Source organism: Callithrix jacchus, chromosome 7 (assembly GCF_049354715.1).
Source record: "Callithrix jacchus isolate 240 chromosome 7, calJac240_pri, whole genome shotgun sequence".
Lineage (NCBI taxonomy): Eukaryota > Metazoa > Chordata > Mammalia > Primates > Cebidae > Callithrix > Callithrix jacchus.
In genome coordinates, this window is record NC_133508.1 from 74125344 (window position 1) to 74148977 (window position 23634).

The following is a 23634-nucleotide window of genomic DNA, read 5'->3' on the forward strand; positions in this document are numbered from 1 at the left end:
GATCACTTGAACCTGGGAGGCGGAAGTTGCAGTGAGCCAAGATCATGCCACTGCACTCCAGCCAGGGTAACAGAGCAAGACTTCTAAAAAAAAAAAAGGAAAAAAAAAGTAGGGCCGGGCGCAGTGGCTCAAGCCTGTAATCCCAGCACTTTGGGAGGCCGAGGCGGGTGGATCATGAGGTTAAGAGATCGAGACCATCCTGGTCAACATGGTGAAACCCCATCTCTACTAAAAATACAAAAAATAAGCTGGGCATGGTGGTGCGTGCCTGTAATCCCAGCTACTCAGGAGGCTGAGGCAGGAGAATTGCCTGAACCCAGGAGGCGGAGGTTGTGGTGAGCCGAGATCGTGCCATTGCGCTCCAGCCTGGCGAAACTCCGTCTCAAAAAAAAAAAACAAAAAAACAAAAGTAGTACCTGAACTACTTATCTATACTTAATGACTAGAGATGGAGGAAGGGCTGAAGATAATGCCAGTGTTTCCATACAGGGTCCCCAGAGAGCAGTGATATGGACATCCAGAATGATCCTAGAATCCAGCTGCTAACTCAAAACCCTCCAATGGCTTCCCACCATGCCACCCTCCCCTGGCCCAAGCCACAGTAACCTTGCCTGGAACATTCTCCCTAGACACTCGCATGGCTCCTGTCTCATGTTAAGGACTCTGCTGAAGTGCCACTGCCTCAGTGGCCTTCCCTGACCACCCCACACAAAGTACTCCTCGTCTCCCTCAAACCCCGTAGCCTGGGTTTTCCTCACAGCACGCAAGACTTCCCGACACTATATATTCATCTGCTTACTGTCTCCCTATGATATAAATATCACACTTCCTGGCACAGAGCTCCTAAGGCCCTTGGAATTTCCTGAGCAATGGGTATCTTTTGTTATTGGTTACAAGGCCCTTTCCCCCACACCCGAGTTTATGCTAATGTGGTGACTCATGGTAGAGTCCTAGATAGCTTCAGGATGAGGATGTGCTGGTCACAGGAAGACCAAGCACTTGACCATGTGGTTGGTGCTTTTAGCCGCTCAGAGGAGAGAAGGGAGACTGGAATTGAGCCTATCACCAACTGCCACAGATTTCATCAGTCACGTCTATGTAATGATGGGGTTGGGAAAGCTCTGGGTTGCTGGACACATCAATGTGCTGGGAGGGCATGGAAGCTCTGTGCATCTTCCCCATGCCTTACCCCGGGCACCTCTTCGGTTAGCTGTTACTGAGTTTCACCATTTATAATAGACCTGTAATTGTAAACACAGCACTTTCCTGAGTCCTGGGAGTCCTTCTGGCAAATTATCAAACTCGAGAACCCCTAAATTTGTCATCAGCCAGGCCTAAGTGTGAACAGTCTGCAGCTGGCATCTGAAGCAGGTGCAGTCTTATGGGACTGAGTCCTTAACCTGTGGGGTCTGTGCTAACTCTGGGAGTTAGTGTCAGAACTGAATTGAATTGTTGGGACACTCAGCTGGTATCAGAGAACTGCAGAACCGGGATAGAAAAACAGTATGTATTTGGTGTCAGAAGAAACCACACACTCTCCTGCTGGAATGTATGTGCAGGAGCAGCAGCTTGTCGGCTTCTCACCACAGCACCTCCAGTACACAGAAGAGTCCCTGGCCTATAGGAGATGCTCAATGTGGGATTGCTGAGTGAATGTATCCATGAATGAATGAATGAGGCAATACACATGAAGAGGGAAACTTATGTTGGGTTGTTTGATGGTTTGGGCAGGGAGAAGGGAGAAAGTCCCAATTAACATCAGTTTTAGGCTAACTTTCAAATGCTGCAGAATACATTCAACTGGAAATACCTCACTGCAACTACAACTTGGAATGGAGTCAGCTAAGAGGAAACCAGAACTGTATGGATCCAACGACACTAGCATAGATGCCAAATTGGAAGCCACCATTTCAAGAGACTTGGCTGGGTTCTGAAAAAGGTCCTAGAACTAGAAAGGCAAAATATTAATGTTGAGTCTTGCGGCAGTCCACCGCCAGAGTGAGGGAAACGGGGACAGGAGGAATGCTTCTGGCTCCAGCCTTCAGACTTCCTTCTCCAACTATCAACAGTACCACTCTCCTTTCCCACTGGATCACAGGCTTTTTGAGGGTAATGGCTGCTTTTCGTTCCTATATTCCCTGTGCCTGGCCCATAGTCGGTGCTAATAAATGTTTGTTAAACAAATTAATTTAGCAATGATTCTGTTTCTTAAGCATAAGAAAAGATACAGGTATCAGAAGATCACTTATATTTAATGAGCCCTCTTTTTCTAAGGCCCTAAAGTCTAGTATTTAAGCTTGGTCTTCTCTTATACGTCTATTTATTAGTCTCCAAATGCACCCCCAACAAAGGCCATGGCACTAGCAGTCCAGAATGCGAAAGGGTGGCGTGATCGCTGTTGGCCAGCAGTGCGTCACAACAGTGCTTCACCAAAAAAAAAAAAAAAAAAAAAAAAAAAAAATATATATATATATATATATATCCACCCACCTCAGTCTCCCAAAGTGCTGTGATTACAGGTGCAAGCCACTGTGTCCAGCCCCAAAAATATTTTTATATGTTAAAATAAATAAATAAAATGAGAGACACTGCAGCTGAATCAAAACATGCTCTATGAAGAGAGGGAATCAGAAGCTATACCAAGTCTAAGTCAGGACCCATGCTCCCCAGAGGTGGGCCCACCCTGCTCTTACCTGTACCTGGGGGGCCACAGGTGGCTCTGCATTGGGTGGCTTGACAAAGAAAGGAATCCGGCCCCTCTGCCAGTCATTGAGGACCATCTTACCCACAGTCTGCAAGTCGGGCTCTCCACCCTAAAAGGCCACACAAAGATTCCCAATTAAATTCAAAGGACCAAAACCATCTACCACTTTGGGGGTATTTCAGTTGTCCCAGGGGTTCATCATCACTTAGGTGACAAGTTTCACACTGCTCATACATGCATACCAAAAAAGGGCCCATATCATACACATACATGCCTGCAATAAGTATCAGTCTAAATTCTCACAAACTCTGGCTGACCTTTAGTAACTTCCCAGTCCGGAAAGCGAGCTTCTCAAGAAAGTCCTCAGCACTCTCCCAAGAATCAATCTTGTATGTTTTGCTGATATATTCTGGCTTTGCGCGTTCAAGTACAGCACCAATGTGGTCTTCAGGAGTCTTAATTTTTTCTACTTGAACCTAAATGTTAATAGGAAATCTCCCTATTACAAACTTTGATGTGGAAAAAGTGAAGTTCCCAGTGTTCTTTGCAGCACTATTTGAAATTAGAGTTCAACACCACAAAGCTAGTGGAGCCTGGCAGGAGCCTGTCTCCGAGGTGGCTAGACATGGTTGGCTGCAAGGAGCACCACTGAAAGCTGACCTCAGCCATGGAGCCCAGAACTCAGCTCTAATCCTCACTCACCACAAACTAACCGAGTGGCTGCCACAAGCAGTTTAAACTTGGAATGCTTCATGTTACTCACGTCTGCCAATCCGAGGACACAAAAAGAATGGAATAGTTTAAGAAAGGAAGGTAGGAATGTGCACAGGATGTATATAGCCAGAAGCATGGTCAAGGTTAAGTGGAACCATTTACAGTTTTTGGTCGTATTCAGAAACAAGTGAGGAAATGACTGGGTTCCAAAATGACTCAACCCATAAACCCACGAAGATGAATTATCACTAAGCATAAACAGGCCCTGCTTCCCTTTGGATCCTGTGTGTAAACTACAAACTCTTTTGTGGGATGATATTGACCAGATATGCCCATGGTTCCACTAACTCCTCAAACAGCTTATGCTGAGAGGCTGCCCTGTTCAGCATCATGTTTCTAAAGTTTGGTCAGACAGGCTGAACCCAAACTGCCTTCGTAATGAGTAAAAAGAAAAAGTATCCAGGGTTCCCTATAGAATACTCCCCCAAAAACACAAACAGCCTATCAGGGCCAAATACTCACAACTCCTTTTAGCACAATGTCTGTCTCGGAGTCCTCAGAGGGGTAAACCACACCTGGACAGTCAATCAAGAATATCCGACGCATCAAAGTAATATACTGCCAGACCTGAAGTCAGAAAAGAGTCAGAGATGTCCTGCATCAAATACTGAAAAGAGTCTAACTTCACAAACCCCTGACGCTAATGTATGAAGCTGGAAAGGAGGAAGGGGTGAGTCAAAGGAAAGCAACCTGCTGAGTAATTAACCTACTAACTCTCTCCTCTGTGCCATGCACAAGATACTTCCACTAAGTATAAACTATAGTTTCCATCAGCTAAGAGTCTAAAAATAACTCAGAGACAGAATTTCCATCTAGTATTGTGCAATTATACCCAGTGAACATTTCTCTGAGTTTTAAAAATACTCTTGAGAGCTTAGTACTGCTTGGCCTCATTGCCTATAAGTAAAACTGTGCTGTTCCCCAAACACTCTGTGTTCTAGGATATGTCTCCCAACTTTCAGAACCTACCTGCAGGTTGAAGCTTCTTAACCCCTGCATCAAATATTCTTGGGTTAGCTTTGTTTATCAAAGTAAAAGGCTGGAGTGACGATTTAAAACACACCTAAATATGAATTGCATTAACCAACTCATGCCAAAGCCACACGGTGGCATACAAAGTACTCTTAGTCTAATCAAAGAGGGCAGAAACAATTCTGATATGTTCTAAACTATTACATGGAGAGCTGAACTCCTAATGGTAGTCTGTATTCAAGAGAAGCAGAGAGATATCAACAAGTCCTAAATGATCACCCTCTATGAAAATAAAATACGCAGAGGTAAGATCACTGTGCGCCAAGCCTACCTTTGTTTCACCTGCAATGGGAGCCACGTTGCAAACTTTCTTAGAACGCAATGTGTTTATCACAGAGCTCTTGCCAACATTTGGATAGCCAATGAACCCAACACTGATCTGTTTCTTGTCAGTGTGCAACTGTTCAAAGAGAGAATACACAGCACATACATGCAGTCACATATATATCCCTTTGGACAAGCCGTTTGTATTACTTTGTTGATATGAAGAATACAGTGCAACACTGTTGATACAACTCGATTTGAAGCCTAGACACACACCACCTACATCATCTGAGTGAGCTGTATACATAACGCTTATTAATAAATCAGAGGTGAGTCATTTCCTCAGTCTGAATGTTAAATTATCCTTGTATGTGTTAAGGTTAAAAGTATGTACGTCAAAAAACAAAAGAAGGCTGGGCGCAGTGGCCCTTTCTTTTTTTTAAGACGAGTCTTGCTGTGTCACCCAGGCTGGAGTGCAATGTGCCATCTTGGCTCACTGCAACCTCCGCCTCCTCGGTTCAAGCGATTCTCCTGCCTCAGCCTCCTGGGTAGCTGGAAACACCATTGTGCACCACCATGCCTTGCTAATTTTTTTCTATTTTTTGTACAGATGGAGTTTTGCCATATTGCCCAGGCTGGACTAGAAGTCCTAAGCTCAAGCGATCTGCCTACCTCTTCCTCTCAAAGTGCTGGGATTACAGGCATAAGCCACTGTACCTGCCCTAACGCCTTGCTCTTAAACATAAATAGAGAACCAAGAATAACCAAACATTTAAACGTGACTCTACTTGGGGGTTGAGGCTGCAGTGAGCCATGATCGCACCAATGCACTTCAGCCTGGGGTAAGACAGAACAAGACCCTCTCTCAAAAAAATTTTTAAAGTAAAAGAAAAAATTTTTAAGTGTGATTCTAGCAGAAAAGACAGAAAAACAAATAAAAATTTGAAGGTAACAGAATCAATGTAGACAGGAAAAATTTCAAAACATCACTTATGCTCTCAGAGAGAGAGAAGATACTGTGACTATGAATGAGAGGCAAAATGAAGCAGAGCAAATCAGAATTCAACAAGAGCTCTCAGAAATTAAATATTAAAAGTGACTAGCAAAATTAATTTTGTGATAGGGCAGCTGGATGATCAAAACAAGGAAAAGTGCCCAGAAAATAGAGGAAAATGTCATATATGTACCAAAAGAAAGAAAATTTAAGAATTAACTCCTTTAAATTTAAGGAGTTAAAATTAAATTTCTGAACAAGAATACAGACCGAGGGAGGAAAGAAAATTTCAAAGAAATAATGTAAGACAATATCAGACTAAAGTCTCATCAAAAGGTGAGCTCACCAAGCAATAAAAGGCCCACTTCGGCCAGGCGCGGTGGCTCAAGGCTGTAATCCCAGCACTTTGGGAGGCCGAGGCGGGTGGATCACGAGGTCAAGAGATCGAGACCATCCTGGTCAACATAGTGAAACCCCCGTCTCTACTAAAAACACAAAAAATTAGCTGGGTGTGGTGGCGCGTGCCTATAGTCCCAGCTACTCAGGAGGCTGAGGCAGGAGAATTGCCTCAACCCAGGAGGCGGAGGTTGTGGTGAGCTGAGATTGCGCCATTGCACTCCAGCATGGGCAACAAGAGCGAAACTCCGTCTCAAAAAAAAAAAAAAAAAAAAAAAAAAGGCCCACTTTAAGACACATCACTGTGAAATTTTAGAACAAGAGAAATTTAAAATGTCAGAATAAGAAACAATAGGCTGGGTGTGGTGGCACACAGCTGTAAACCTAGCACTTCAGGAGGCCAAAATGAGGCAGGAGGATCGCTTGGGCCTAGGAGTTTGAGGTTACAGTGAGCTATGGTTGTACCACTGCACTCCAGCCTGGGTGACAGAGCAAGACCCTGTCTCAAAAAAAGAAATCACAGCCACACAAAGTATGAGGGGTCACAACGGCCTCAGAGTCCTTAGAAGTCAGAAAACAGTGCAGTGGTGACTTCAATATTCTGAGGAAAAACAGCATGAGGGTAAAATAAAGATATTTTCAGGACGCAAGGCATGTCTCAAAAATGTTCTCTCCAAGTATTCCTTCGTAGGAAACTTTCAGAAAATATATCCCATCAAAAGGGAGGAGTAAACCAGAAAAGAAAAGGGTCCTATAAACAAGAGGTCCCATAGAGGAAAACAGCCAGGGAAATTCTCAGGACGACAGTGAAAGGAAGTCTCAGAAAGCCACTGCTGCAGCAGAGTGGCCAGTCCTGAGGATGGAGTGTTGGCCACTCAAGGGAACTACAGGTTGTGCCTGGAAGTGCTGAAAGTTCCCATGTATCAGAAGTTGGTGGTATGATAGTGATAGATACAAATACAACAGAGCAAAGTAACGCCAGCGAAAAGAAAAGCTCTGGTCAGAAAGGAATTATACTCACAGCACTCTATGTGGGTCAGCTGTGACTAGTATTTTACAGTCAAGACAATGTATAGACTGAATGGCTGAGGTTACTCTTCCCAGCCTGTTAGAGTAGCCACCCTGCAGGCTGCAACCCTTTATGAGAAATAAAGCTCTTTCCAAATTAAAACAACCACCACCAACTAACACCGAATGAATAATACTATAACCCAACACTGCCATCTAACAATACAGGGAAGGTAAAGGGGGAAGTACATGTGGAGGAAGGATGGCTATAAGGAAGCACATCCTCATTTTCCATAGTTGGAAATTAATAAGTATCTGAAACTGAGGGTGGGGCCGGGGACAGATCAAGAAAATAAAATCATAGTCATGTATAAAAAATATAGAGGAAAATAACAGAACTAATGGCTAATGATCAGAAGCACTTGCTTCTGTGAAGTGGGGAAGGGTGGGATAGCAGACATGTCTTTTGTCAGAAGCCAGGTAGAATTAACTATACATACAAATTCAAAATGACAGGTACTGAGCATGAAGCTTTGAGAATATTTGATAGGGTAGTCTGGTTCCAGGGCTTTCCTCAGGAACTAACATCTGACCAGGAGTCCGAAGCTTGAATTTTGGCAGGGCCCTCTCCAACCAGAGGAGCTAGAAGCTGCATGGGCCCCATGGGCAGAGAAGCACTGCAGGCCTGGAAAGCCCAGCAGAGGATGGAATGTCAGGTGCCAGGGCTGTGGCAGAAAGGGAAGCGACAATGGTCAGGGATATGATGCAAAAACTGATCAAGAAAACACGTCAGAATCCCTTCTGAGTCTGAGTTTTTACATCTCTGGAAGTTTTTTTAGAAACAGGGTTTTGCTGTGTCACCCAGGCTGACGTGCAGTGATACCATCATAGCTCACTGTAGCCTCGATCTCCCGGGCCCAGGCACTCCTCCTGCCTCAGCGTCCTGAGTACCTAGGACTACAGACCTGCACAACCACGTCCGGCTAAGAATTTGGTAACTGTCTGCTATGTCACAGCAGACGCTTATACCAGAAGACAGATTCTTACACCAACTCACAGCTACACAACTCCAGGAGAAACAGATCAGGGCTCAATACCTTTCCAAACTGCCGCAGAAGCTGAATGAAGGCTCCCTTGCCAAACGGGTTAGTAAGGCTTGCATGGAAAGCAAGTGTTGGATAATCCTGGGAGAGGACAGCAACCCACCGTTTCTAAAGGGAGAGATGAAAACATGCTGGCAAACTGCAGTTCATTTATTTACATTATGGGGAAGAATCAGAGCTTGAATTACAGAACTGTTTCAAATATACCATTTTCTAAGGAAAATGTTAGCTATAATTCTTGAAAATGTTTTTTCCAAGTATGATAACTAATGCTTTGTCTTCTTTTTTTTTTGATGGGGTTTCACCACATTGGTTAGGCTGGTCTCGAACTCCCAACCGCAGGTGATCCACCCGCCTCGGCCTCCCAAAGTACTGGGATTACAGGTGTGGGCTACCACACCTGGCCCCATCTTTTGTCTTATAAATAGAAAACAATATTCCAAAAAATGTCTTCATTGTTACTAAATGCAATTAATGGAGCATAATGTGAAGCAGGCAATCCTGCAGCTCTCTCCTCGTGAGGGCACATAATCGCTCATCCAGTAAGGGTGCTGCGGCTGTCCTACAGAGGACAGATGGTGCCTCTGCCCACCATCAATGAGCACACTATTGTGTTGTTTCCATCAAGGGCACTCCCTTTACTACATTCTCAGCAGTGCAACAGTTTATCCTAAAAACCCTGAAACTGCCTCATTAGCTGATGTGTTAATAGTCTGTTCTGGTTTGGTAGTTGTACTTACTGTTGCCCAGGTTGGAACAAGGTCACATTTGTTAAGTACAAAAATGAGGTGTTTCCAAGGCTTTTCCTTCTTCAGGTAAGTTTCAATGTGAGGGGAACGTGTACCCATTGGATCTCTAGCGTCAAGAACCTGAACTACAACATCTGATGAATCTATCACCTGGAAATTCAGAGGCAAAAATGGTTTGCCACAGTACGAATACAAGAGGGATGACATTGAAGGGAATTTGGGAAAGATAAAATAATCATATTTAGAGACAACTTCAAAACAATCTCTGGGGAGAGTTGGTTGTAGCTAATCTCAATGCCCAGGACTCAAAAGGTTTTCCATCCTGTGGTTTTTGAAACCTGTGGAATTTCAAACAGGAAAACTGGCTTAGATGAGACTCAACTTATTTCCCAACTACTATGGATTATTGAACTAAATCATTTACTTCTCAAGACTTCTTTAAGTCTGTAATATTATAGGTTTTGTGTATTTCACAAAAAAAAACTAAAAAGTTTAGTTGGCCTTCATGGTGCTAGTTTCCTATTATGTTATTATTTAATTACATGATACGCTTGAAAATCTTTCTCTGAAGATGATCATTAGTGCATGGATATAAAGCCCCGCCAGTCAAAGAGCACTGGATCAGAAATGAAGATACATAAAGCCTCTTTCACTAACAAGCTAACTGAGCTAGGTACAGCGTCGAACCTTTGTAGACAGGAGTCCTCATCTATAAAAGGAGAGGGGTGGACTAAATAACTTAAAACACTGCATATGACTCTAGCGAGGCATGATAAATCTAAATAGGAATATCACTTTGGCAGGAAATCTAAAAAAATTACTGACAGGTAATAAATATATAATGTATAAAAGACAGCTGTTACTCTTACATAAGTACTTTTAAAAATGCAGTTACCTAGCACAATGGTGGTACGTCTTCCTAGTTTCTTTGCAGGAGGAAGAGGATGGAACAGGCAGTGGTGCCTGTACTCTAGGCAACAGAGCTTCAATATATGAAAGTTAGTCTTCTTCTAGAAAATTATGAAAGCCAAAGGAACCACTCAATGGGAGAGAAGTCAGGAGTCTTACCTTGTAGAGCTCACCCCATATTCTCTTGGACTGTCCCTTTTTATAGATCTCTTCTTGAGCTTCATTTCTAAGTAAGAAAGCACCCCAAATGAGTAACTGAAGCACCATCAAGACTAAAAGGACTCTTTAGGGCAAAGTCAATGTACCAAAAGAAAGAGTATCAAACCCAGTTGGAGATGAACAGGAAACAAATTGAATTTTAAAAGTGACTGTATCCAAATGTCCATCAAAAATAGTTTCATTTTTTACTGCATTAGCTACTATACCTTTTGGGAAAGGAAAAATTCAAATCAGCTGAATATAAAGCCAACAAAAGTTCATCTGATTCTAAGAATAAAGAAATGAACTCACTGCCTGCTTTTGCTCAGCCTTAAATGGCTTGACATTATCTCTAGATGGCCCAAGGCTTAAGGATGGGCTGACAGCAGCAATGGATAGTAACACTGACACACTCAAAGGACAATGCCTCTTCACTAAGACAGCAAAACCGCCACTTCATTTAAAAGATGTGAGAGAGGCCGGGCATGGTGGCTCACACCTGTTATCCAAGCACTTTGGAGGCCAAGGCGGGCAGATCACCAGAGGCTGGGAGTTCAAGATCAGCCTGACCAACATGGTGAAACCCCATCTTAAAAAACAAAAAAAAAGACGTGAGATGGACAGAGAATGGGATCTCCCTGGCCCTGCCCAAGAGAAACGAAATTAAACCCTTTCTCAAGAGCAATGTGGCAGCTGCCTATCAAAAAGCATGGATACCTTTTCACATCATGATTTGCTCTGCAAAAGTAATCTTTGGGGGAATAATTAAGGATGAAAAAGATTTGGTCACATTGATGTTTCATCCTTGTGTTGTTCACCATAAGGAAAAACTAAACACAGCATAGATGTCCAATAATGAGACTGGCCATAACAAACCTAATATTACTCCGACAATAAATATTAAATTGTTGTTGATTATGTACTGACATAAAAATATATTCCTAATAATCACAGCTCACTGCAGCCTCAAATTCCTGGGCTCCAATGATCCTCCCCACCTCAGCCTCCTGAGTAGACAGGACTATAGGTACACATCACTATGCCCAGCCAATTTTTTTATTTTTTATAGAGACAAGGTCTCGCTATGTTGCCCAGGCTAGTGTCAAACTCCTGTGCTCAAGCGATCGTCCTGCTGCGGCCTCCCAAAACCCTAGTATTACAGGTGAGCCACTGCACCCAGCTAGTGCCTGATTCTTTTGAGTATGGATTCCTATGAGAATATGATGGAAATTATAGATTCTTCCTCTCTTCCTCCTCCCCCCACCAAAAAAAAAAAAAAAAACAAAAAAGACAAAACTGGCCAGGCACTGTGGCTCACACCTGTAATCCCAGCACTTTGGGAGGCCAAGGTGGGCGGATTACAAGGTCAGGAGTTTGAGGCCAGCCTGGCCAACATGGTAAAACCCCATCTCTACTAAAAATACAAATATTAGCTGGGCATTGTGGCATGTGCCTGTAATCCCAGCTACTCAGGAGGCTGAGGCAAGAGAATTGCTTGAAGCCAGGAGGTGGAGGTTGCAGTAAGCCAAGATCATGCCATTGCATTCCAGCCTGGGTAACAGAGCAAGAGTCTGCCTCAAAAAAAAAAAAAAAAGGACACAACCCCATGGCCTTTATTTATGCTCATACATTTTCCATATTTTCTTCAGAAGAGTCAAAGAAATCTCAAAGGCCATCCATGAACTCAGAGACCTCCAGTTAAGGAAGCCCTGATATTCACTGAGGCATTAACAATGCTTGATATCTGCAATGGGATTATGAGTTATGTTCTTTTTGTTGCATTTTCCAACTTAACTATATTTCCTAATTTGTCTACAACATGTGTATTACTATTATAAATGAAGAAAATGTTATTTGGGGAATGAAGAGAGACCTTTGTCAATCAAGCCACCTTAACATTTTCAGTCTAGCCCCAATTTCACCAACGTCTCCAGTCTGCGGGAAGAAGAGAACTCCGTATGAATTAAAGCATCGAGCTTCACACGGCATAATAAGTTTAAAGGAAACGTTTTGTTGCAGAAGAGCAAATGATGAGACTTGCACAAACTTCAAAACTGTACCTCGGCTGGGTGCAGAGGCTCACACCTGTAATCCAACCACTTTGTGAGGCTGAGGGAGGTGGACTGCCTGAGCTGACGAGTTGGAGACCACCCTGGCAAAACGGTGAAATCCTGTCTCTACTAAAACACAAAAATTAGCTGAGCGTGGCGACATGCACCTGTAGCCCCAGCTATTCAGGAGGCTGAGGCAGGAGAACTGCTTGTACCTGGGAGGCAGAGATGGCAGTGAGCCGAGATCATACCACTGCATTCCAGCCTGGATGACAAAGTGAGACTCCATCTCCAAAACAAACAAACAAACAAACAGAAAACAAAAAACCCCCATACCTCACACCAGTATCTTCAGTTACCAAATCACGATCCTTGCCCTGGTCATAGCTCTCAGTGGACATCTCAGCATTTTCGATAAGAGACTGCATATCACTTGTAAGTAAGTTTGGTCGCTTCCTCTGTGACTTAGGGCCAAATGTAGTTTCAAAACTTTCAGTATCAAGAATGTGCACCTTCAAGTTCTGAAGAGAAAGGAGAATTACAGGTAAAACTAAGGAAACCACTGAGGAAAACCAAAAAGAAAAACACCCACGTAGAGAGACTTTCTGATTTTATTTTTCCAAAGTTCAAGCCATACCAAAATCTACAAGAACATGGATTCATTCTGGTTTCAAATCAGAAATATTTATTGAAATGGCACAAACACTGCTTCCCTTATTCTAAAGTTCTGTAAGCTTCCTTGGAGAAATACAAAAGTAATAGAAATAATCAAAGTAGATACGAACAATTGTGCAAAACCCTGCCGAACAATTTGCTTTATTTCATTTATCATAAACTTTAGTCAAATGTAATTAGGGCTACAGTGATGAAAATTAACTTATCTTTTCTGCCATTTTTTTGAGCTTTAAACAAGTGCATAAAATTTGCCAAATTCATAGATTTTGTCAAGGACAATCATACTCAAATTTGTGTTTTTTTTTTTAAACCAACTGCAAATGCCAGCTTTTTCTTGGAAGTTAATTTCTTTCATGGGTAAAAGGAACTGCTTGTTTTGTAAGAAGCATTTAGTTTCAGATAACATTGTCCCTAATTTAGGTAACGTTTTTATTAAATGCACATGGCAAGTCTTCAGATGAAAAACATCTAGCAAAAGTCCAAAATAATAGTTTAGATGTGATAAAAGGAACCCGATACTAACTAGAACTTGATGTGCCAGTAAAGGAGTTACAGGCATAGGAATTTTTGAAGCAAGATAAAAGTGAAAGTTTGACTTAGGATCTATCACATAACAGAATGTTAACAGCTGGCAGAGAATATCCTAAAAAAAAAAAAAAAAATCACCGTTTTCTCCCTAGTACAGGCTCCTCCGTAACCACCACTACCAAAAGCTCTGAGGATGATGGAGCAACCCCCACAGTTTCTGAACTTTAACAGATCCCCTCTTCCAACTTCTAAAGATCCTTAAACTATTATCCTTTTCTCAGATGCTCTAACCCACAACTCCGTTTATTTTTAGTCACTATCTTCTACCCAGGAGCATCCCCAAACAGAGGCAGCTCATTTTAAATGGAAAATAGGTTCTAATGTCACTGGGTAAAATCAAGTGTGACCAAAATTATCCCTGAAAACCTCTTAACCTATCAAGTACCATATATAAGGCTTTATGTCTATAAACCTACACATTAATTAAGTATAACACAGCAATATACAGCATATAATACAGTACACAGGCAAAGTTACGGTACTCTTACTGTACTGCTAGAAAAATACAGTAATTCTAAAACACATATAGATGAATATCCAGATCTGATCTGACTCACTGTGTAAAATAATCTCAGATTTAGATTTTGTAAGTAATAGATATCCCACTAAAATAAAATAGGTAAGGCTTTTCAAGGCCAAAGCAGAAACTCATCAATTACTCTGAGCAGCTTTTTGCATCAACAAAGAAGCTGACTGCTGCGACTGCAGACCCTTCATTCTACATACCAGCTATTTAAACACTGAGTTTTAGAAGCACTGACAAGAACAGGCAACAAAGCCATAAATCCATAATAGAACCTCTCTGTTCTTCTCATAAACAGGATTCAATAGTTGCTTAAAAGATGGCTTTAGGGAGAACAGACAAAAGAGAATAAGGGAAATGAGCAACTTGTCTGTGGTTCATGGATTACACTCATGTGTTCCCCTGAAAGAAAACAGTCATTCCACTAATAGGTGCCATTCTTCTAGTCCATCATCAAACAAAACATCACTGACAAAACCTGAGGCAATAACCGGGCCTTGGTTTTTATTTTGTTCTGCAAGTAAACACTTTTCTTTGAACTATTTAATCCATGTATGCATGTCAATGTTTTCCTCCCCTCCTGATACTGGAACTGAGGCTTATGTACTGGCTACATTTCTGGGAATTATTATTCAATGCAAGTAAAAACGAGCAGGCAAACATCAGGCTCTTTCTTTGTTCTGTGTGAAACTCCTTCCACTCAAGCCAGATTAAATCCTCACTGCACTTCAAACTTCAGCAACTGACAACCAGTGTGACCAGCACCCCTCCTTCAGCTGACGAGAAATCTCAAGGATCTCACAAAAGCCGAAAGTACAAAACACCAAAGTTCTACCAACTCAATCCTAATTCTATGCTGTCTCATAGTCTGATGGAATTACCACTTACAACAAGTTTGCCTACCAAAATAAATAACAGTAAATAATATCACTAAGAGCTGTCATCGATTTAGCTCTTATTAGGTGGTGGGCTCACTATGGGCCAAGTGCTTTACAGATGTTTCATCTGTAGCCAATCACCCAAGGAGGTGGGTTATTTATGCTTTCAAGGCAAAGAAGTTAAAGTTCCTGCAGAAACCCAACTAAGGGCACAGGAAGGGGTAGAGCAAGGATTAAAATTCAGGTCTCAACTCCGAAACCTGCGCTTTGACCCACTACCCTACTGCATCTCATACTAGAGGAGAAAAGGTGAAAGGAGAAGTCTGAGAAAGGTCGTCATGGCTACATTAAAGTTGCTATTTTCTAAGGAAAAATACAAGACAAATATGTTAGAGAGGGATCTGCATGGAGTTTGCCCAGGAAATTCCATCACCAGGGATATCCTACATCTTACATGAGGCCGGATGCGATCATGGAGAAGAGACATTGGTAACTTGCTTTGCTTCATGACAACTTTGTATGGATCCTTCATAACTGTATCCATTTCCTCTTGAAATTTTTGTAATGATGACTGCTTAATCACACGTGTGTTTCCTGTTTTACAAATAAAGAATGTTTCCACTTAACAAATATTTGCACATCCATCTTCCACTGACACGGTGAAAGGCAAGATTTTAAATGACCCTCACTCACCCAAGTACCTGATCCATCCATCCCTTAGAGCTGTTTTCAAACTTAAAAGAGGAAAAACCACAGTACACTTGTGTACTATGAACTAGTCCACCAACCCAGACACGCAAAGAGTTTCAATAGTTTTCTAAGCCCAGTTTCCTGACTAAATGAAACTGAGAAATAGTGTGGAATGGAACTGAGATCTGACAAATGTCCTACTTCCTGCTAGATCCGGAAGAGAAACTTGGAGCCAATCACTCTGAAAGCCGTGCTTTGATCCACTACACCACCATACCTCATACTAAAGGTGAAAAGGTAGAAGGAGAGGTCTTAGAAAGTTTTGGAGCTGATCACTCAGTATAGAGAATCTTGAAACACAAAAACCTGAGTCAGTTACCACTTTTAGGGTTATGAGGATTCAAAGGAACTATTAACCAAATAATCCATGCAAGGGAACTAGACAGAGTCCTGCAATACCACCTGGAAAACAGCTTGTTAGTGAGAGATCCTGAAAAGCCTCTAATTAAACAGCATGTGGCAGCATGAACGCAAAACAGCAAGGGGGTAAGGATGGTAGCAAGAAATGCCTATACTATACTCACTATTTGCTAGGCACAATTCTAAGCAGTTTATATGTATTTACTCTTGTTTTTTGAGACAGAGTCTCACTCTGTCACCCAGACTGGAGTGCCAGTGGCACGATCTCAGTTCACTGTAACCTCTGCCTCCCAGGCTCAAGGGATTCTCCTGCCTCAGCCTCCCAAGTAGCTGGGATTACAGGTGCCCACTGCAACACCTGGCTAATTTTTGTACCTTTAGTAGAGAGGGGGATTTCACCGTGTTGACCAGACTGGTCTCGAACTCCTGACCTCAAGTGATCTACCTGCCTCAGCCTCCTAAAGTGCTGGGATTACAGGCGTGAGTGACTGCACCTGGCCTGTATTTACTCATTTGATTACCACAACAGTCCTATGAGATAGGTTCCATCTTATTCTCATTTTAGAGATGAGAAAACTGATGAACAGCCAGACTTAATAACCTGCCCACTGGCACATAAATGACAGAACTAGGATTCAAACCCAGGCAGTCTAGATCTGGAGCCACAGTACCAGGCAGCTATGCTAAATGCTTCTCTGTAGAGTTTTGTCGACACTTTTCTGTGCTGCAGTTCTGAGGAGGTATCCTATCAAAAGGTCTAAGAGACTCAGAGGTAGCTGCCATCTGCCCCCAAGCACAGAGTCACAGGCAAATACTGGAGTCTCATCATCTGAAGTGCCCATACATTTACCAGTGGCTAAGGGCAGTCAAAAGCCCAGACTGAAAATGGAACAGGAAGTTTCCCAAGAAGCTGTGATCACCCTGAGACTGAAGATACTCCCTTCACTCTTGGAAGGTTCAACAGTGAGACGCTTTCATTGTCACCCAAGTTCAAATAAAAACCCCACTAACAAGTGTTTCAGAGGAACTTCAGGCTAACGCACTTACCCTACAGGCTAAATGCACACACACACCTGCAAGGCCACCTCTCAAGCAGTATATCTCCAGGCAAGCAGAAAAGATTAAGATGAGCATTCTAAGGTCTATGAATGCTAGTCATTAAGGATGGTCTTATCTGCTTAAGAGGGTTCAATTATAATCACTAATGTGAGTGCTCTTCAAAAAGAAGTTATTTATTAAATCTACCACCACTACTTTTCCCAGTACTTTTTCTTATCCTTTTCTCAGATAATCCTCGACAGTTCACTCACCAAAAACTCCTACCGTTTAGATATTTAAACATCCTAGCCTTTTCCACTCAGCATACATTTTGTACAGGAAAGTAACAGGGGATAATACTCACCAAACCATTTAATGTTTGGCTCTACTCTTGCCACTGTGCCAGAAGCCACCGTTGATTGATACTGCAGGGGTTTAATTATTTTACCACGATTGTTCCTATGTTGAAGAAATAACAGATTTTGATTGACAACACAAGAGCGGCAACGGCAAAGTTTGATCCGCAGAATATACTTCCGGCAAAAGGACTTCTTACTTTGGTTTTAAATGATCATGAAATACAGATTCCAGTGAACACAAAGTACTTCTACATTTGAAACAGATTGCCCAAAAGCCATTTAACCTCTTGCAACAGAGCACATAATGACTTCTGCTAGATGAATAACAATAATGGTGACGTTTTAAAACATCTGTTTACAGTTGGTTTACTTTTTAAAAAAAAAGGCACAAACTTGAGTCTTTTGGGTAATTATTTGAAGGCTGGTTTAAATAAATTTTTTAAATAGAGGGTGATTTACGCTGGAATTCCAAATTCTAAAACAAACTGCAAAGTAGGTGACTAATGCATATTAAGTCCATTGACATTTGTATTTTAGTCCCATCTTTTAGAACAGACAGAGATGGAGAATCTAATTACCAAACAAAGTAAGACCAGCTAGCAGAACGCCACACTCAGCAAATCCCTGTGGTAGAGGCTACGTCAGCAGAACTCAGAGTTATGATGAGTGTTCATGTGCCGCAATGTTGTGATCTTCATTTTGGCATTAAAAACAAGTTTTCTGGCAGCTTTCCTAACGATAGTCCTATAGGCTTTGTTTTATCTGGCCATGTTTAACTCAGATTCAATGCACCATTTGCGGAGGCCAGGGCTGTGAGAAACAAGACCTCTACTTTGAGTATTGTGAAACAACCACTGTTTCAACACCAGCTATCATGCCCTTAAGCAAAAATTAACAATTTAACATATCAACATTCATATAAAATTACATTTGAAAATACATAATTCCTATTTGGAGGAAGTTGGAGTAAGAACAGCAAAGGCTTAATCAATCTCTGCTAGCGGTCAAGGGCATGAAGGAAAAGGGAAAGGATGATAGCACCCAATGCTCACCTGCGCTCCTTTTGCCTATACATATTCAGGCGCCGGATGGTGGCCCGGTCCCTCATGTTTTGGCCTCCTGCTCCCTGCACTCGATCTACAAAAGGCGGAAGTACACAGTGCACTATCTGATAACCAACCAGTATAACCAACAAGTCATTGCTTAAAACGCAACAAGTAGTTCACTCAAAGCAGGTTAGCAGCCAGCCACCAAACATAAAAATCTCTATTTTCTTGATATGTTGCTCCAATAATTATAACTTGAAGCTACATGGTATGACAAAGCTGATCCAATCTTTGATCTTTGATAGGATTGTACCTGAGAAGAAAAAAAGCTAATATTTTTTAGCACTTATGATGACTGTAAGATCCACATTATAGGCATCATCTCATTTAATCCATACAATAATTTCATAGAGATACATTATCCCCATGCTGCAGAGTGAGAAACTGAGGCACAGTGGTCAGACACCTTGCCCAAGGTCAGTTACTAAATGGCAGAGCCAGAATTTGAACACAAGCATTTGATCACTATTTATGGTCTTAACCACGAAGACACCTACCTCTGTGTCTCAGTTTAACAAATATTGAGTGCCTGCTCCATGCAAGCACCATGGAGACTATGATTTTGATATGTATGTGTTCTTAGTCAGTTTCTTAATTTCTTAATGTTTGATTTTTGTTTCATCAACGTAGCAATTCTTGCCTTACATATCAAAGAGAAGGACAAAAGAGCAGGGTAATACTAGCCTAGCTTCTCATTTTGGGAGCCCTTTAAATCACCTGCCTGGTCCTGAAGTGATGCAGACGGCAGGCTGAAACCTGCTTTCTACATCACTTCAGGACCAGGCAGGTAATTTAATAGTAGAGACTGGTGGCTCTAGGACTACTAACTGTTGCAATTATGACAAGCCACTTCCTGTAAAATCATGACTCTAGGGGTCTTTTGGGGTCTAACATCCTGAGATCCAGTTTGTGCAAAGTGAATAATTTATGATCAATCCAGGGTAAACATTCAACACGTATTAAAACTGTCAAAAATTCTAAACCATATTTTAAAAGAAAGTTTTATTAACTAAACCTGAATGGAAGGAACTCTCCCACAGGGCGTCTTGTTCATTCTACAGGTGGAACCTCGCCAAAACGTACACACATCTCCAAAACAGCCTTACTGCAATGATCATATTGATTTCTTTGCAGGGTTTTCTAAGAACTTTGCCAGATAGAATGATTCCAAGGGCCAAGACTACAATCCCTTTCTCATTTTAAAGGTCAAAGCTAAGGTGGCAGGCAAGTATGATTACGTGTAAAAGACCCGATGGGTCAACCTACACCATTTTAAATCTGACTTTCTCTGCATCTCTGAACTGGAGAGGACCCAAGGCTGCCAAAGCCTGAATGTTCACTTTCCTTGACTTCAGACCAGTTGACTACACTTTGGCTTGCCAGGCGTGCAGTGTCAGCCCTCCTCAGTGCCCCCCGGGAAGAAACCACCACAAATACTGCTTTCCTTTTCATACCCAACAGCCACTCCGCTTGTGGTAGTTTTAAGCAAGTGCCCCTCCTGCCCCTCCAGTCCTCCTCGGAGCACTCCCCTACACTTCCCTCCAAGCTCCACCCTCGATCACCCCTGCCGCCTGTACCCGGGTTTGTGCTGGCCTTAGACGGGTTGATGGTGCTCCGTCCTTTGTATTTGGGCTTCACCATCTTGGCGACGAGAACGGGACCCGAGACCTAGGTCCGGCTTACGTCGGTCAAACGAACTAAGAAGTTCCCAGGCCCGGCCAAAGTGACCCGCGTGAACCACGCCGGACCACGTGTGCATGACCACCGTCACTTCCGCTCGCGCCCCTCTCTGACTCTGCGCGGCTTCCGGTAAACGCGCGGCGCGCACCACCTTATTCCTGGCTCCGCCCCCGCTCTGCGCCCTGCGCCGAGCCCCAAACCTTTCCAGCCCTAGCAACCGCCAAGCTGCCCCTCCATAGCAACCGCCTAGTTACCCTGGATGCGAGGCACAGAGCTCCCAGTTGGGTCCACCTCCAAATAAAGAAGCCTCTTCCCAGGCCAATGGCACAAGCTTAAATTTGTCTTCTGAATTTGTCTAAGTCCTTCCAAAAGTTGCCGACCGCACGGCAGCCAAATACCCGTTAGAACATGTCATCCTCTTCCTTACAACTCCAATGGCTTATCATGACTGTTAGAATGAGGGGTAGGGGAAGGGAGAAGGGAGAAACAGAGACAGAGATTGATTCAAACTTTGCCGTCTCCGCAGGATTCTGTGATCTCGCCCTTGCCTATTTGACCTCATGTGTACCTCCCTCCCTCTGGTTATTTTGACATTTGCACTGGATATTCTCTCTCTCTCTCTCTCTCTCTCTCTCTCTCTCTCTCTTTTTTTTTTTGAGGCGCAGCCTAACTCTGTTGTCCAGGCTGGATTGCAGTCGCATGATCTCGGCTCACTACAACCTCCACCTCTCAGGTTCAAGCCATTTTCATGCCCCAGCCTCCTGAGTAGCTGGGATTACAGGTGCCCACCACCATGCCCGGCTAATTTTTGTATTTTTAGTAGAGACAGGGTTTCACCATGTTGACCAGTCTGGTCTCGAACTCCTAACCTCAGGTGATCTTCCTGCCTCGGCCTCCCAGTGTGCTGGGATTACAGGCATGAGCCACCGCACTGGCCTACAAATGGATATACTCTCTGTCTGAATCACTCTTTCCCAGAATCTTTGCATAGCTGGTCATTCAATTCTCAGCTCAAATATTACCTATTAGTAGGCTTGCAAGAGTTAGCAAATAGAAATACAGGACACCAAATTAAATTTCAATTTCAGAGAAAAAAATGAATACTTTTTAAAAATTATGCTTCCAATAGTGCCTGGAAAATACTTCTAGTAAAAAAGAGTTCATCATTTGCCTGAAATTCAAATGTAACCATATGTCCTGCATTTTATCTGGTGAATCTTGGTACTGGGAGAACTCTTCCCTAATTTGTCTAAATCAGCTACCTTTCACCCCTTCACAGTTGTTCTGTTACAGTATTCTGTTTTATTTCATGGCATTTATCACTAGCTGAATTTTTTTTTTTACAGCTTTCTTGGCTGCTTCCCCCCGACTAGAATGTAAGCTTCTTGAGAGCAGGGACCTTGTAAATTTGTTCACTGCTGTGCCCTTAAGACTCGAACAGCACCCAAAACAAAGGACTCAAAAAATATTCATTAAATGAAAGAATGAGTAGATGGGAAATGTCTCTTGCCTTGAGGGTGAAGGAAGGCATTAGGACCCATCGATTTCTGTTTTTATGAGCCAAAATAAAGTCTCTAGATGCCAGTGTTTCAACCCAGAAGCCCTCTCTCTTTTGTTTTTTGTTTTTTTTGTTTTTGAAATGGAGTCACACTCTGTTGCCCAGGCTGGAGTGCAGTGGCATGATCTCAGCTCACTGCAACCTCCACCTCCCAGGTTGAAGCAAGTCTTCTGCCTCAGCCTCACCAGTACCTGGGATTACAGGCATGTGGCACCACGCCCAGCTAATTTTTGTGTTTTTAGTAGAGACGGGGTTTCACCATGTTGACCAGGCTGGTCTCAAACTCCTGACCAAAAGTGATCCATCCACCTTGACCTCCCAAAGTGCTGGGATTACAAGCATGAGCCATCGTGCCTGACCCCTCTCTCTTTTTTGGTCCCTCAGATTGTCAGGAAGTGGCTATCTTTGTACCCTCTGGTTAGGTCAGAGGAAGGGTGGATTCATACAGTGTAGCTCATTTTGTAAAAACAAACAACTTGTTATAAAGTGAGGTATTCTAATTGAGCAGGGGATGATTGAGTCTTTATTTCTCTGAGTTTGAAACAAACCCCAAAACATTCTTTTTAGAGCAAAAGCAGGCCATGTCATAGGCAAGAGCTGGAAATACCTTCTCTCCCTTGAGTTTTGCTTTTATTGCCCTGAGGGCAAGTATCATGAAATTAAATGCAACTCTGCTGGGAAGGCCCTGACCCTGACCTGTGTCAGGGAAGCTGTGAGAGCTAGTTGGGAAAAACTTCATGCTCAGTGAAGATGCCCCCTTCCACCACACCCTGTCCCTTTGATCCCCAAAACAAGGGTACAATAGCCTCCTCCCAGAGAGAAGATCCAGTTAATGTGTTTCTGATGCCTCAAGTTGGTGCAAACCAGAATAAACACGGATGGCAAAAATCAGCCCATGAGCTCATTCAGGCTTTGATCAGAGACATAATTTCATTATGAAATTTTAGATCAGGCTGTTGTGAAGTCTTGCCAAGGAGTTTCATTTTCCCAGATGATATGGTGGGTTGTTTCTCTCCTGTTCTCATACTCTGCTTGCATTTATCATACAAACTTTCCATCTATTTTTATAATCTGACCCATCAATCCTTTTACAACAATATTTGTCGATCTCGACAACCAGCTTCAACTCTACCAGCAGATAAAAAGTCTGATCAAGGTAGGTCAAGCTGAAGTTACTGGTTTGGTTTGCCTGCCCTGCTTGCCACATTATGCAGTGACTATTTCACTCTCTCTTCTGATGTCATGCCGATCAGCAGAGGCAAGACACACCTCCAGGTCTACAGTTCCTCAGCTTTAAAACAGATGCAATAACTTCACTCCCCAGAAAGACTGCAATAAGAGCATATGAATTAGGTTATATGAAAGCATCGCGGACATGGTATGCATCATACAGATGGGATGCTTTTTGTTTTTCTCCAAATACGGGGTTAGCCCCTCATCCTCTCAACTCTTGCTCCTGGTAATGAGAAGGCCTTAACGGAGACTGGCTGGAAATGCCATGTTCTGGACTGGTGTCTTCACAGGAGGCAGAGAATCCTGACCTCACTTTTTTTTTTTGAGTGGGAGTTTCACTCTTGCTGCAGAGGCAGGAGTGCAATGGTACGATCTCGGCTTACCATAACCTCCGCCTCCCAGGTTCAAGCAATTCTCCTGCCTCAGGCTCCAGAGTAGCTAGGATTACAGGCAAGTGATGGGCCCAGTTAATCCAGTGGTGCCCAGTGGGATTAGCTGGGCCACCACGACCAGCTAATATTTTGTATTTTTAGTAGAGATGGGGTTTCACCATGTTAGTTAGATTGATCTTGAACTCCTGACCTCAGGTGATCCACCTGCCTCAACCTCCCAAAGTGCTGGGGTTACAGGCATCTGCGCCCGGCCTTTTTTTTTTCTCTCTCTCCTGAGACAGAGTCTCGCTCTGTTGCCTAGGCTGGAGTGCA

The 23634-nt window shown here is 42.8% G+C and overlaps 1 protein-coding gene across 8 annotated transcripts in view; it reads right to left on the reverse strand.

Moving 5' to 3' along the window:
* GNL2 (G protein nucleolar 2) overlaps positions 1-20214 on the reverse strand; it is a 25308-nt gene extending 5094 nt beyond the window's left edge. The window contains exons 1-12 of one of the 8 annotated variants that reach the window (XM_009000913.5): positions 20037-20214; positions 18406-18490; positions 17359-17453; positions 15301-15440; positions 12519-12703; positions 10093-10159; positions 9016-9174; positions 8270-8383; positions 4782-4910; positions 3941-4045; positions 3022-3180; positions 2700-2813 (exon numbers count right to left, since the gene is read on the reverse strand). In XM_009000913.5, the coding sequence (XP_008999161.1) occupies positions 2700-2813; positions 3022-3180; positions 3941-4045; positions 4782-4910; positions 8270-8383; positions 9016-9174; positions 10093-10159; positions 12519-12703; positions 15301-15440; positions 17359-17453; positions 18406-18490; positions 20037-20100 (1416 nt within the window). In that variant the 5' untranslated portion in view covers positions 20101-20214. Of the gene's footprint in view, positions 1-2693; positions 2814-3021; positions 3181-3940; positions 4046-4781; positions 4911-8269; positions 8384-9015; positions 9175-10092; positions 10160-12518; positions 12704-15293; positions 15441-17358; positions 17454-18405; positions 18491-20036 lie in introns of all 8 variants that reach the window. The other 7 variants (XM_002750621.7, XM_078331256.1, XM_078331254.1 and 4 more) reach the window with 7 other exon arrangements.
* Positions 20215-23634: the final 3420 nt, after the last annotated feature.